This window comes from Crocuta crocuta, unplaced genomic scaffold (assembly GCF_008692635.1).
Source record: "Crocuta crocuta isolate KB4526 unplaced genomic scaffold, BGI_CrCroc_1.0 scaffold260, whole genome shotgun sequence".
Taxonomy (NCBI): domain Eukaryota; kingdom Metazoa; phylum Chordata; class Mammalia; order Carnivora; family Hyaenidae; genus Crocuta; species Crocuta crocuta.
The window spans coordinates 3,510,711-3,526,377 of NW_027527525.1; the positions used below are offsets into that span (position 1 = coordinate 3,510,711).

The 15,667-nt window shown below is 42.8% G+C and overlaps 1 protein-coding gene across 3 annotated transcripts in view; it reads left to right on the top strand.

Annotated features, from left to right (window-relative positions):
• The window catches only part of WASHC5 (WASH complex subunit 5), a 60,496-nt gene that overhangs the window by 16,481 nt on the left and 28,348 nt on the right, over positions 1–15,667 (top strand). For all 3 annotated transcript variants that reach the window (XM_077764229.1, XM_077764239.1, XM_077764247.1), the window contains exons 8-14: positions 1,271–1,384; positions 2,945–3,116; positions 5,462–5,589; positions 8,699–8,828; positions 11,228–11,340; positions 13,838–14,004; positions 14,081–14,156. In XM_077764229.1, coding sequence (XP_077620355.1) covers positions 1,271–1,384; positions 2,945–3,116; positions 5,462–5,589; positions 8,699–8,828; positions 11,228–11,340; positions 13,838–14,004; positions 14,081–14,156 — 900 coding nt within the window. The remainder of the gene's footprint in view (positions 1–1,270; positions 1,385–2,944; positions 3,117–5,461; positions 5,590–8,698; positions 8,829–11,227; positions 11,341–13,837; positions 14,005–14,080; positions 14,157–15,667) is intronic.

Below are 15,667 nucleotides of genomic sequence, written 5' to 3' on the forward strand. Positions count from 1 at the left end.
GAAAACCTCTGAACAGCTTTATGCCAATATATTGGAAAACTCTGAAGGAATGGAAAATTTTCTCAAAAATAAAACGACCAGATCTGATTCCAGAAGAAAAGGGCAGCACGACAAGCCCAGTGACTGTTGAAGAAATGGAGCTGGGATCCGCCTCCCTGCTCAGCCCCTCCCACCGAAGTGAGAGCACCCCCGGACCTCGGGATTTCACAGGCAACTCTGAGCCAAGCTTCAAGGGACAAATAATCTCCATTTTATACAGACTTAAGTGGGTAGGTAAAGAATCGCAAAAGTAGGAGCACCTGGGTGGCCCAGTCGGTTAAGCGTCCGACTTCGGCTCAGGTCATGATTTTGTGGTCCATGAGTTCGAGCCTGTTGCATCGGGCTCTGTGATGACAGCTCAGAGCCTGGAGCCTGCTTCAGATTCTATGTCTCTCTCTCTCTCTCTCTCTCTGCCCCTTCCCCGCTCATGCTCTGTCTCTCTCTGTCTCTCAAAAATAAACGTTAAACGCTTAAAAAACATGAATCGCAAAAGTAACACTTTGTTTTCTTTAGTCGAAGGGTTCTCAAGTGAACTGGGGAGCCCTAGGGGTCCCCAAGGCTCATTCAGGGGGCCAGTGAGGTAGAAACAGAGTGAAGTGCTCTGTGCCGTGCCCTGTCACGCTTTTCCAAGTCCGCACGGCATTTCCAGAGGCTCCGAGGCAGACGGTGCTGCAGGAGACCAACTGCGGAAGTTCAAAGGTCATCGCTCAGGCCAGATGCTGCAGAGACTTGGAAAAGCAATGCCATTCTTCCCACAAAACTTTTTTGGAATCCTTTAGTCTGATTTTTTTTAATTAAAAATAGTTTTACGTTATCATGGAATGGGTGTGTTATGTAAAGTGATTAATAAGTATTTTTTGAAATGTCATGGTTGTGATGTGTAATAGGAGAAATATCAATAGATATAACCCCATTTGGAAAAAAAAAAAAAGTCCTTTGGAGTTTTCAGTAGCTTTGAGTTGCATAAAGGCTGAGGTGAAAGTGTTTGAGAAAGCCACTGTTGAATAAGCCTGCTTTTCTGTCAACCTTGATTTAGTCATTTTCCAGTGAATGGCTCTCGTCACCTTTGTTCCAAAGTGCCCCTAAGAAAGAACGCTTACCCATATCTTTGGCAAACCAGGGTTTTTCACTGCAGTGGAATTTGAAACAGAAGGAGTGGGCAGTGTCTTCTGTAATTTTGCTTCCAAAGGAGTCAGTATTTAACATCCTGGATGAATGTGTCCTCTTTCAGGTAATTAGTATTTACATGGGGATCACGGTTAATCTAGCGGACGCTTGGGATCCTTACAAAGCTGCAAAAACTGCTTTAAACAATACTCTGGACCTTTCGAACGTCAGAGAACAGGTGGGTGCTGGCCAATGGAGAAGGATTCTGTCACAGCTACAAGCCTGCTTTATGGGGTAGGAAATGAGTAAAGTTTCCAAGGAATTTGGAAAATGTCCACGTAGACATTTTAGTGCAATGATGAATGAAAGGCGAATTTTGCACACCCTATTAAGATAGGTAATTACAGGCCTTTTAACTTATACGGCATATGTAAATGGGAGACTTGGGTCCTAAGATTCAGCATCCTAAGACAAATCAGTATGTCACATGTCCCCAGCTGACTTTGTTTATTCTTGCTAAAGACCACGTCATTGTGGACAGAATGGCTTTCATGGGTAGCTGGAATTTTAGTGTTTTCATTGGTAGGATGCATGTTGAGGATGGTAACTGAGCATATGCAATATGTCCTGTCACCGTAAGTCGTTTTTTTTTTTTGGTTTTTTGTTTTGTTTTTGTTGCAAGAAGGTGTTTTTATTAAAGCACAGGGACAGGACCTCTGGGCAGAAAGAGGTCATTGTAATTTACATTTATTATTTCTGATGTGTGAAACCAGCAAGAAGACTGAGGACATTCCTCTCCTTAAAGTTTAAATCCTCACGGTCTGTCTCTTTGATAAGAACACAGGGCAGGGGGAAATTCCGAAGTAAATAGAGCAATAAAAATCTTTTTTGGGGGCAGTATCTTTGACGTTTTTAAGTGGTTGTCTTCCTTAGCTGGCTGGCTGAGTTCTTGAGTTCCCAGGGCAGATAGAACGACATTGACTCCAAGAACTTCGGCATGTTTTATTCAAGTAAATTGAATTCCATAAATAATGCACAAAATAATTTCAACTTTGGCATGTCTCCTAGAAATATATTAGAGAAAGTGGTGCTTCCAGTGCTTACTGGCATCAGAGCATTAATGTTTTCATTACTATAATTACTTTCCAAAATTGCATTTTGTCTCTGGTGCCATTTTAAGAAGATTTCAGAGTCCTCTGACGAAACACCTTGTGATAGTTTTAAACTAACCTGATGAGGTTAATGATGTTTAAGATGTGACTCTTGGTTCAAGGAAAGTAGAAAGACCAAAGGCTCGTTTGAAAATTCACTGGATTGAAAACTACACGGAGGTGTATTTTTGTTGTGTTCTCATCTGCCCGTAGAAGCCTCTTCTCCCAGATATTTTGCTTTGCCTCCTTTGTCAATAATTATGGGAAGAATAGGCAGTTGAGCCTTTATGGTTTTTTTTCCATCCAAGTTAAAAATAGAAGGGGCCTTGGGAACCACTTGATCTGGTTCTTTAGTTGACAGTTGAAGAAACCAGTAGGGAGAGGTTGACTCCAAAGTCACACCAATATCTTGTCATAGCTAGAGGCAGGATTTAGGATCCTCTTGGTTCTGAGTCCAACGCTCTTTTCAAAAATGTCCAACAAACCACTTGCCTTTGAGCCTTACCAACTATGGTTCATATGCTTTTCATCTCCTACAGAAAGGTTATTATTTTTCAATGGGTTCATCTGTATAGGAATTCATTTTCTAGGAAAGTAATTTTCTCTTTTTGAAAATGTAATTCAAGTTTTGTTTTTCTTTTCCAAAGTCAAGCAGATACGCTACCGTCAGTGAAAGAGTGCACACTCAAGTGCAACAATTTCTGAAAGAAGGGTACTTAAGGGAAGAGATGGTCCTGGACAATATCCCAAGGCTCCTGAACTGCCTGAGAGACTGTAATGTGGCCATCCGATGGCTGATGCTTCACACGGCAGACTCAGGTAATGGCCGAAAGGTGTGCCCATCTGTGTGGCTCCACGTCAGGGCTTTCAGAGCTAAGATATGCCCCGTGCTGCAAAAATAGTTTGGCCTTTGGAAGAGAATCAAGTTGCTTTTGAAGTTAGCCATTTTTGTATCTACTTGGACAAGTCAGCAGCCCACCTGCATAGCCCCTTTGTCAGGATTGATTATCCGGGATTATCCCAGTGGGTCCAGTAGAATCACAAGGGTCCTTAAATCAGGAAGAGGGAGGCAGAAGAGTCAGAACTAGAGAGGTGGTGTCACGAAAAAGCCTCAACAGTCCATTCCCGGCTTTAAAGATGGAATGTGGCCACAAGCCACAGAAGGTGGCCTCTAGATGCTGAAAAAGGTAACGGCACAGGATTTTCCCCCAGAGCCTCCAGAAGGAGCACAGGCCTGCTGCCTCCTTGATTTCAGCCCAGTGACACCATTTCAGGTTTCTCCTCTCTGGAGCTGTTTGTGTCCTTTTAAGCCATTACGTTTGTGGTAATTTGTTACAGCAGGAAACTAATTCAAGAGCCACGCCGGTAAATAAGAGCCAGATGCGTGGGATTCTCCCCCCTTGGTGGGATTTCGTCCTGAGCAGGAGAGAAATGTTGCTTGGGATGGTGGGGTGAAGGTGATTGGGGAAGGCTGCACATGGGAGGCAGGAAGGATTCTGAAGTAAAAAGAAGTTCTAGACTAGAGAAATGATGGGGGGCAAGGGGACGTATGATTTTGCAAGTACAGGAAAACACGGGCCCACAGAGTTGATAAACGGGCCGAACCTGAGCGCCTCATAAAGGTAGATCGGGTCTAACGTTTTGTGGCCCACAGTCCTGTTGGAGACGCCATTGGCCGTCACGTTCACTTGTTTCACAGATTGTATGAAATGTCTCCACAGGGTCCATGAGCCTATGACTTAAAAAACTCCTGGTTTAACGGAAAAATAAGTAGGTTGGACTAACATGAGCCCGTTCAGAGCTGACACAGTTCCTCGTGCTTAGTGAAGCCTGGGTCAGTGATGGTTACCCAATGGCTTCCCTCACCCGGAGCTGCGTGCCCTTCCCGCTGAGAGCCATTGTCATCCAACAGCCCCATAAGGCCGCCTCCGTTTTGTTTTTCATCAACAAACTTTGCTTGAGAGCCACCCTGAGGCAGGTACTGCCTTCAACACTTGTTCCTTCACATAAGGCAGTGTCTCAAAGTAAACTGTCCGCTCCAGGTGATTCTGCAGCCTCCCCTGGTAACTCAGAGTCCGGCTCCCGACTCTTCCGGGCAAGACCTTCCCTCCAGCTTCCATCTGGTCCCACTTCCTGTGGGTGCTCAGCAGCAAAAACAAGAGGTGGACTTCTTCATCCTTCGTAGCTTTGGAAATATGTGGGATTTCTCCTCAGCTTTCTCTCTTCGTCCTAGAAATCTCCAGCTACTAAATCTTTCTCAAAAATGCTGCTTTCCAGTTTCGTTTTGCTTTTTCATTTGGCTTCTTTGCCTCGGTCACTCTCCAATATACAGTTCACTTACAGCATGAACACCGTGGCTGAGGTTTAATCATCTAATGGATCTGGTGTTAGTCACATTTAGTCAGTCCATAAAGTTCAGTTCTAATTTGAGGATTTTACCGCGCTGACTCCATTTATAATCTTTACCAAAGTCTTACATTCTCAGGCACATAAACAACCCTTGCTTTATCCTACCATAAAGCCAACTGTGGTTTTCCAGTGACTCCTCTTTGCCTTCCCTGGGGCTATGCCTGACAGCCGTGCCTGCATTCCAGGGACCAGTGGTCTCCTGGATTTGCACCCTTCCAGGGACACCTCAGCTTGCCAGTGTTCTGTATGCTTATCTCCAACCCCATCTGTTTTCCATTTCTGTGCTTGGCAGTTGTCTGACCTGTTTGCACAAGGTCATAGTTTACCAGAAACAAACGGTTTACCTGTCTGAGTCATACGTGAGAAAAATAAGTGCTTATTTAGCTTCTACGTGCTTGGATCATGATGTGCAGGAAGGAATGCATATATTCTTTATAGTCCCGTTGACCTCCTGGAGGCACTTCGCCCAGGCTTTGGAATACTGTTCTGCAGCTTGCTTTTTCTCCATTCAACGGTATCATGGATGACATTACATGTCAGATCCAGTTGTCATGTTGAAAAATTTGGTTGTCCTTACCTCACAGTATAGATCTACTGTAATTGATTTTATCATATGTAATTGATTCACATCTTGCTTATTACCTTTTAAATGCCTTAAATGAGCGAAAATGAAGGAACATTTGTAAGAATTCATCTTATATTTCATATGTTCTGCACAGTGAATAAATTGGGAACTCTTTTCTTCCTGTTTCTAGCCTATGACCCAAACAATAAACGCCTTCGTCAAATCAAGGACCAGATTCTAACAGACTCTAAATACAATCCCAAGATCCTCTTTCAATTGCTGTTGGACACTGCGCAGTTTGAGTTTATACTCAAAGAGGTAAAGATCTTTAATGAATAATCACCAGCGTTTTAGTTTTTCTGCGCTTAAAAATATTTTTTAAAAGGATTAGGATTTAGTAACGAGTAACAGTCTCTGATTCAGGCTACAGATTCTAGATGTCTGTGATCATTCTTACACCAAAAAGACAGGATTAAACATTTAACAAGCATTCAGTGCCTACTGCCTTTGGGGATACAGTGATGGGGAAAATTGCACAGGACCATGGAGGTGACAGTCTAGCGAGGAATATGGACATTAGTCAGAGAATCGCCCTAATGAAAGCATAAATACAAACTGAGATACATGCTCCGAGGGAAAGGAACATAGTTCTCTGAGTATGTAATATCAAAGATGCTGTCCCTAACTTCCCTGAGAGGAGAAGCAAGAGCTTCTGAAGGGACCTGAAGAAGGAACCTGTCTAGCTAAGACAAAGGTCGGGAGCATTCTGGAGACCATTGCAGGCAGAGGACAGAACACGCCCACGTCCTCTTGAGTAGGGACCACCATGACCAGTTCAAAGACCAGTTCAAAGCCAGAAAGACCAGTTGGCTAGAGGGGAGAGAATGAGATAAATGGTATGATATGAAATGAGGTCGAAAGGTGAGCATGTAGGCCTTGTAGGATGTCAGTCTTCATCTGAAAAGCCATGAGAACCTGTTAGAAAGGGCGTTTATGTAGGGTGGACGATTTGCATTTAAACAAGGCCCGCTTAAGGATCTTAAGGATTTTGAGCTCCCTGAAGGAAATTCTGAGGTTGGTTAGTCTTATGGCTAAAAGAGCCTCTGTGGGCATAATAAAGTTGATGGATACCCCGGAGGGCCTGGGTTCTATAACCAGTAACCTTGGACATGTGGATCTGGGGGCCCAGGAGCTAGCCGTGGACGTTAAGGCCCATTCCAAACTGATACTCACCTTGCCTCAGTCTGGTTATCGGTCTGCTGGTTTTTTCTTAATCTTCTAGGTATGCGAGGACACTGTGTTCCCTCATTAAGTCGCCAAGGAAAAGTACATGCTGATTATTAACAGCATGATAGTGCCTGCGTTGAGTGCTATTCAGTGACTTGTCTGGATATAATTTTTTGAGATCAGAGAAACGCTACCCCATTTTGATCTCTTTAATAATGTTAATGTTTTCCCTCTCAATAGCAAGTCATTACTGAATGCCTGCTCTTTTCCCAGCTAGGTGCTAGGATTTTAAAAATGAACAAGGCATGTCCCTCCCATCAAGGAGCTCTCAGTACAGTGGGGAAGAGAGACAGATTAAGCCAAGATGAGAAACCAAGAAAGATCCAGGAGCAGGAATCAGGCATCTTATTTGTGGGTCAAAGCAAACTTCAGAGGCAAGTGACAGTCGCCCCCAAGGGATCAGTGCAGTGCATCCAGTTAGGACCCTGAGCAGGGCGCCAGTTACCCAAGAGTTCTGTAGCTCAGTGTCATTGTGTGGGGATCGGGACAGAGCTGGGTCATCTGTCCAGCCACGCCTGCTTTTCTAATCATTGATCCTTTTCTGGAATCCGTTGGAATCGAATGGGCAGCTTCCTTCTGTCTGTTCTGTTGGAGAGAAAATAAGACCAACTCAACAAAGATCTTCAGAAGAGAAGGATCTAGTAAAAATATAAAAACAACTACCCAGTACAAATTGAGCAAAACAAAGATGTGTTTAATGTCCAACTTTTCAGCTCGGTTCTTTAACCTTTATCTCCATCTCTCCCACCCCAGCCCTTTTTCTAGAATCACCTTCTGATTCTTCTAGAAACACACTAATTAGACCTGTGTTTCTTCTAATCTTTTTCTGAAGGTGCATCTCTTAACTTAGGGACCATCCCCTGTCCCAAATTCTATCCTCCCAGATATGAAACCTGTGAGGTCAGCCTGGGAATGAGTGTTTGAAGGGCTTCAAGCCATTTGGTCTGTAATGAAGGCCTCGCAGTGTTATTTTTGTCACTGCTGCTTTGTGAAATGGCATTGATCGATCCTAGGTGTTCAGAAAGACAGGACGGACTCTGTAAATAATTCCTACTGTCCTCACCCTGTATTACATTGCTTAATCATCCTGCCTGATTACTGAGACTCCTCTTTTCTCTGGCCCCACAGAATTCCACCAGCCTTGATCCTTTCATCTACAATGAAGTCTTCATTTTTCAACATTCATTCCGATGCTGAGGAATGAAGAATTTCTTAAGAGAAAAATCAGTGTACTGTCATGTTTACCTCTTAAGAGCCCACCGAAATAAATCCCTGCCCTTTTGCTGCATACCTTAAATATGTTCTCAAAGTTTGTTTCAAGGGGGGAAAAAAAAGCAAAACCTTGAGTTATACCATTTCCTTCTCTGCCCGACTCTTTACAGGACTTTAATTTTATGAAAGAGTGAATTAATAAACAGACTTGCTGTGTGATCAAAAAGAAAAGATTTTTTCACTTTCCACTCATCAGACAAAGATCATGCTCAGCCTTCCCTTACCTTAAAAATAGATGCAACCACAGAAATTGTTACTAGGAAAGGGACCTTCGAGCATTGGCCACCAAGTTTAATTTCACATTAAAAATTCTGGTTCCTGGGTCTACCCAAGACCTTCTGAACCAGAATCTTCGGGGGGGAGGGGAGAGGCTTGAGAATCCCAACACTTTAAAGCCATCCGGATGATGAGATGATGTTTATGTGCAGTTGGTTTGAAAACCAATGCAGTGGTCTAGCTTTGCCTTTCAGTTTGTACAAGGTAGTGCGGCTTAAGAGGTGACGTCAGCGGGGACACCTGGGTTGCTCAGTCAGTTAAGCGCCTGACTTCAGCTCAGGTCATGATCTCATGGTTCATGTGTTTGAGCCACGCATCGGGCTCTGTGCTGACGGCTCAGGGCCTGGAGCCTGCTTTGGATTCTGTGTCTCCCTTTCTCTCTGCTCCTCCTCTGCTCATTCTCTCTCTCTCTCTCCTCGGAAAGATGAATAAATATTAAAAAAAAAAGAGAGAGAGAGATGACGTCAGGAGTAATGTTACTTTTAGACATATATTTTTATAATAAATTGGGTTTCACTCAGGGCTTTCTTTGTAAACTGCCTCATTTGGATTTCCTCTTAAGTAAGCAAATCTCTTATGCCTCTTTCAACAGATGTTCAAGCAAATGCTTTCAGAAAAGCAAGCCAAATGGGAGCATTACAAGAAGGAGGGCTCAGAGCGGATGACGGAGCTCGCTGATGTCTTTTCGGGAGTGAAACCCCTAACCCGTGTGGAGAAAAATGGTAATTGCAGAAGAAGAAATATTGGTGTGTTTGAAACGTACACATAAATTCTTGGAAACACGCAGAGTAAAAACTCAACTACACTGTCATCCTCATATGCTAAGACGCTGCTGATGAGTGTCTGAAGCCTGGTCTTTGCTGCCTCTAGCTTCGTGCTCCTTTGGGCAACGTTCATATCCTCTCTGGACCTGAGGCTTCTTATTTTTGAAGTATGAGGTTAGGCCGCAGTGGTTGTTATACTCTGGTTAGTAGTCCACGGGCTCATAACTCATTCCCCCCGCACCGTGGTGTGTCAGCTTATGTGCATTTGTGGGGAGGATGAGAAGGACCTATAGCTGTCCTGATCGGCTCAGGATGCGTTCCTCAAGCATATTGCTATTACTAACTACTGAGGCACCTGGGCAGCTCAGTCAGTTAAGCATCCAACTCTTGATTTCGGCTCAGGTCATGATCATGATTAATGAGCTGGAGTCCCACATCAGGCTCTGCACGGACAGCAGGAAGCCTGCTCCAGATTCTCTTTCCCCCTCTCTCTCTGCTCCTCCTGCATGTGCATGCACATTCTCTTTCTTTCTCTCTATCTCAAAAAATAAATAAGCATTAAGATAAATAAATAAAATCTTAAAGAATATTAGTAACTACTGACATAGGTGATATCCAAGAATCAGGACTTGTAATCAGGTTTTCTGCCTTTTTTCCCCTGGTGCTCCTGCCATCTAGTGGCAGAAGAGGGGACATGCAGGCTTTTTGAACCAACCTAGCTCAAGCCTTAACTTTAATGATATTTATCCTGCTGCTTTTAGGAAATTTTATCTCTGCAAAAATCATAGCATCACTTAAAATTTTTATATAGATAGAAACCTTTCAAAGTGCCCCGAATGGCCATTCTGAATTTTAAGATGATGAGCTTTTTTTTTAATGGTTAATGCTTTAACCATGAAATTCATTTCTGATAAAAGTTTTACAGTAGAATAGCTCAGAGATATAGCTTTTTGTTTGAAAAATTGATTATTTTTAATCAATATGATCTTGTGATTACTAGATTTGGGTTTTGCTGATTTGCTTGATATTGAATGGTTGGCCTAAGATATATTTCAAAATTACTTTATCATTCCTAGTAGGAAAAGTTGGTGTGTTTTTAATAATGTGATATAAATTGGCAACATGTTTTGCAAGTCACTACATTTTTTCTAAAAAAAAAAAAAAAGTACCACCTATAACAATCTAACCAATTAGTTTTTCAGAATTCGACACATTCATCTCTGTTCTAGTCTTTTTTAGGTTCTTATACATTATCCCAACATCAAAAAAAAAAAAAAAGAAAAGGAAAGAAAAAATCACAGCATCATTTTAAAGGTCATTCAAAACAACATCTTATACTTTTTCTAGCGATATAGTATATTTCAGCCTAGGAAATGCTTCCACAAATATTTCTCAGTTGAGCCTTACAACCTTATGAGGTAAACACCTTTATTCTTGTTTTATATGTAAAGAAATCAAAGCTGTAAAATGTAGTCACTTGCTGATGATGACAAAGGTTCAGAGCCTGAATCAAACTTGTCACCTCAGATTCTGAACCCTGTGTTCTTTCTACTTCTCTGCAGCTGTCCCTCAGTCCTACCAAAAAAAAAAAAGAAAAAAAAAAAATCTTTAAAATTACAACTAGTGGTATTCATGCCAATTCGTGAAGTAACTTAGATTATAAGTCCTTAAGTGCTTTTATTAAAGTGAAGTTATCTCATTGATAAAACAAACAAAAGAATGTCAGGGAATCAGCTTGATGAGATAAAACGAGCAAAGCCTTTGGATCTGGCCAGACAGTTGATAAAAGCCTGGCTCTGCCATTTAGTGACCGTGTGACCCTGCCTGGGATCCTTAACGTCTCTGGGTATCACCTTCCTTATCCGACAAATGTCTTCCCATCCCTGCCTCCATAGATTGTTGTAAAGATTCAGTGAGAAAAGCTTAGACCTTTGCTGGCCACGCTGAGGGTCCTCAGAGCGTATCAGCGTCCTTCCCTTTCTCTGCTGTGTGAAACCGGTTTGTGAGTGCAGACTTCCCCTCAACTCACCGCGCATACTTCCAGTTCCTTCCCGACTCCTCCCCACTCCCATGACCACCTTTGCACAGTTGGGTTCATACCACAGACCCAGGCCTTTACACCTTTCCTGCCGGGTGTTAGACTGAGCTGCTTGAGTAGAAAGCTTCCTCTCTCCCGGGTCACACGCCCAAGGCATTTTGGTGGTTCTTATTTGGCGACTCCCTAGGGCAGTGTCAGGTACTGAGGGAAAGGTCTGCTGATAAAAGCTAGATCTGTGAAGGATTGCGTAGTAAAATTCAAAGCCAAGGCTGCCCAGTTCTGGGATTTCAGCAGTCTCTCCTTGTTTCTGTGTTTATAGAAAACCTTCAAGCTTGGTTCAGGGAGATCTCAAAACAAATACTATCTTTAAATTACGATGATTCAACGGCTGCAGGCAGAAAAACTGTGCAACTAATACAAGCTTTGGAGGAGGTAAGAAGACTGTAAGCAACAGTTCATGGGGCACCTGGCTGGCGGTCGGTCGGAGGAGTGTGGGACTCTTGATCTCAGAGTCATGAGTTTGTGCCCCCCATAGGGTGTAGAGATTACTTAAATAACTAAAACTTAAAAAATAAATAACTGTTCTTGGATCATGAATCATACTTTGGGATCCACCCAGAAATCTGGCCCTGGAAATATAGCTAAGAGAATATTTCATCAGAGAAAAAAAAAAAAAATGCTCACTGTGTTATTATATCCAGTGTCCTAAAATTGAGGAAATAATGAAGTGACCAGTGTAAAAAGAATGCTAACAAAAATGGTGTCTCGGGGCGCCTGGGTGGCTTAGTCGGTTAAGCGTCCGACTTTCGCTTAGGTCATGATCTCGCGGTTCATGGGTTCGAGCCCCGCGTCGGGCTCTGTGCTGACTGCCAGCTCAGAGCCTGGAGCCTGTTTCAGTCTGTGACTCCCTCTCTCTCTGACCCTCCCCTGCTCACACTGTCTCTCTCTCTCCTAGAAATAAATAAAACATTAAAAAAAAATGGTGTCTCAACTTAGAGAACCATAATTATGTTTACTAATTATGAAGACAACATGGAAACGTTGGAGGGATTGTGGAAAGGCAGTAAAAGCAAAAACAATAGTACATTGTAGGCACCATCTTTATTTTTGGGTTTTTTTTTTGTTTGTGGGGTATTTTTTGGTTTTTAATATAATTTATTGTCAAATTGGCTAACATACGGTGTGTAAAGCGTGCTCGTGGTTTTTGGGGTAGATTCCTGTGGTTCATCGCTTACATACAACACCCAGTGCTCATCCCAACAAAGTAGGCACCATCTTTAGATTGGGTAAGCGTTTGAGGAGAGAAAAACTACGATGGAATGCACAGTGACCATGGTTGTATCATGATCATAGGCTTATAAGTGATATTTTCTTTTCTGGAAAAAAAAAATCGTTTGTTTTTTATCTACTCAGATAGTATCTACTCAAATTCACAAATGAATGATTATACTTCCCCACTCCTAAAATTTTAATTGTATGTATAATTAGGTTTAAAATGGAAAATAAATGAATGAGGACAATAACCATAAACTACTTAAAACATCATCCATACTTAGCTGAAACCCTGTCCAGTTGGGATAAGTATATATCTTTAGAGATATAATTAATACTTTACTTGGCATCCTTTCTTTTATTTTTAAGAAATGTCCACACCCAAAAATGGGACTCAGACCCACAACCCCGAGATCAAGAGCCTCATGCTCTCCAGACCGAGCCAGCCAGGCGCCCCTGGCATACTTTCTTATGGGCTTTTATTATTTTTTGAGAGTTTTATGACCCCTATGGATGGCAGTACAAAACAGGACTGCACTAGGAGCATGTCGGTCTCCCTGGCCATTCCAGACAGCTGCCCACTTGTACCATTCCTGTTTTGGTTGTTTTCTGGATCTTCTAGACTACATTACAACTACCAACTATTTTGTAAATCTCAGATACGTTTTGTCGTTTGTGCTATTTTGGGCCATGGCCCAGGCACCTTAAATTACATACATTAAAATTTCAGGATGGGGCGCCTGGGTGGTTCAGTCAGTTAAGCATCCAACTTTGGCTCAGCTCACGATCTCATAGTTTGCAAGTTCAAGCCCTGCGCTGGGCTCTGTGCTGACAGCTCAGAGCCTGGAGCCAGCTTTGGATTCTGTGTCTCCCTCTCTCTCTGCTCCTCCCCTGCTCATGTCTCTCTCTCTCTCTCTCAAAAATAAATTTAAGGGCGCCTGGGTGGCTCAGTCGGTTAAGTGTCTGATTTTGGCTCAGGTCATGATCTCACGGTTCGTGGGTTCGAGCCCCGCGTCAAGCTCTGTGCTGACAGCTAGCTCAGAGCCTGGAGCCTGTTTAGAATTCTGTACCTCCCTCTCTCTCTGACCCTCCCCTGCTCACGCTATCTCTCTCTCTCTCTCTGAAATTAAAATAAATAAATAAATTTAAAAAGCATTAAAAAAACAAAACAAGAAACACTTCAGGAAACTGGGGAGTCATTATTTTGTTTTTAGGAGTACAACAAAAGAACTTAATATGCAAGTGCCAATACCCTGGTAGGAGGTGACTTACTCTGTATATTAGCAATCCTGCAAATCTTCAAAATTAAGAGGATTTGCTAATATGTGTTTATCAATACTCACATGGAAGAAGGAAGTATCCAGTCATTATGTCATCTATGTACAGAGTAAAAAGAATAGAACATTCTAATCCTAGAAACCTGTATACTCTGGTTTCTCTTCAGATCGCATAAATCTTTCGCCTTTTACTAATCCTAGAAACCCGTGCATTACGTTATGACTTGGCTTATACATTTCTAGGGTTGTTATCATTGGAAATAGAAATTTTGCCAAGAAATTCTTAGCAAGTAACAGGGCTTTTTGAAGCCTTTTCAGGGAAAAAATGAACACCACAGAAGCCATTTGGAATTCTAATTAAATGTATTTATGTAACACAGGTTCAAGAATTTCACCAGTTGGAATCAAATCTCCAAGTATGTCAGTTTCTCGCTGACACCCGCAAGTTTCTTCACCAAATGATCCGCACCATTAATATTAAAGAGGAGGTCCTGATCACGATGCAGATCGTTGGGGACCTTTCTTTTGCTTGGCAGCTAATTGACAGGTACTGTGCCAGCCTCCCATTTCCCCTCGATGAAGGCCCCTGTGGCTGTCTCCTTACCATTCCTCTCTCTCCACAGTTTCACATCTATCATGCAAGAGAGCATAAGGGTAAACCCATCCATGGTGACTAAACTCAGAGCTACGTTCCTGAAGGTAAGCAGAGAACAGCTAGATCACGTTCTCAGTCACCAGGGAAGAATTGGTCTTCGTTACTACCTCATGCCGTAATTCAGCCCAGGATTTCATTCTTTTAGCACGTTGGGTAATTTAAGTATTTTTATAAACTGAAAATTGTTAGCAGTTTTTCCACGAGAGCAAAGTTTGAAAAGATGCCATGCATCCTTGGAGTTTCAATTAATACAAGTTGGAATGTCTTACAGAAGGTAGGTTTTAAATTAAGAATTACATTTTTTCAAGTTGTACCAGGATACTAAAAACATGGGTCCTTTTTTCTCTAGATGTGAGTTAAGTCCTTGTACTTACTCATTTAGAAATCTCTTATTGAGCCTCTGCTACGAGCTGGGATGTCCTCTAAAGGTTAGGAAGTAGTGATGGACCACACAGGCATGGCCATGCTCTCAGGGGAATTCCAGATCGAGCTATGCGAACAAGTAATTTACTCAGCGTCTTCTGACAGAGTTATCTCATGTATCAGTTCTGACACACACTTTCTTTCGTATTTAAATCTCTCTCTAATTGGGGATGGGCTTTTTAGTCGAAGGCACATCATAGTTCACTTGTCAGCATGTTCGTTTCTTTCTTAGTGGTGCATAAAATAACGACACCTCGTCCATGCCGTGACCGCTTAGATTGGAATCGGTACAGTCACCCATCAGTCAGTGTCGGACTCCCATAGAAGAGTAGCTGTCTTCTGTCACACAGTGGCTCTCAAACTGGAGGGGCATCGGAATCACCTGGGGAGAGGGGGGCACCTGGGTGGCTCAGTCAGTTAAGTGTCTGACCTCAACTCAGGTCATGATCTCGCTGTCCGTGAGTTTGAGCCCCATGTCGGGCTCTGGGCTGACATCTCAGAGCCTGGAGCCTGCTTCAGATTCTGTGTCTCCTCTCTCTGCTCCTTCCTCTGCTCACATTCTTTCTCAAAAATAAACATTAAAGAAAAAAAACCAGGAATCCCCTGGAAGGCCTGTTACAACACAGATTGCTGGGTCTCTCCCCCAGAGTTTCGGATTAAGTAAATCTGGGGTGGGGCTCAAGAATCGGCATCTGTGGGGCACCTGGGTGGCTCAGTCACTTAAGCATCTGACTCTGGCTCAGGTCACGATCTCACAGTTTATGGGTTTGAGCCCCACATCGGGCTCTGGGCTAACAGCTCGGAGCCTAGAGCCTGCTTCGGATTCTGTATCTCCCTCTCTCTCTCTGCCCCTTCTCCACTTCTGCTCTGTCTCTGTCTCTCTCAAAAGTAAATAAGCATTAAAAAAAAAAAAAAAAGAACTGGCATCTGAACCAAGCTCCCAGCTGATGCTGATGCTGCTGGTCCGGGGACCACAATCTCAGAACCCCTGCCAAAGCAGATGACTGTCATTTTTTAAAAAGTTTACCATTGTCAGAAACTATTAATGACTTTGATGAATCAGTGGCTCTTGCTTTCTCCTGGGTAAAACCCAAGAGCTTTGTTGTATGTTACTGTTTCTGGAAAGAGTTGT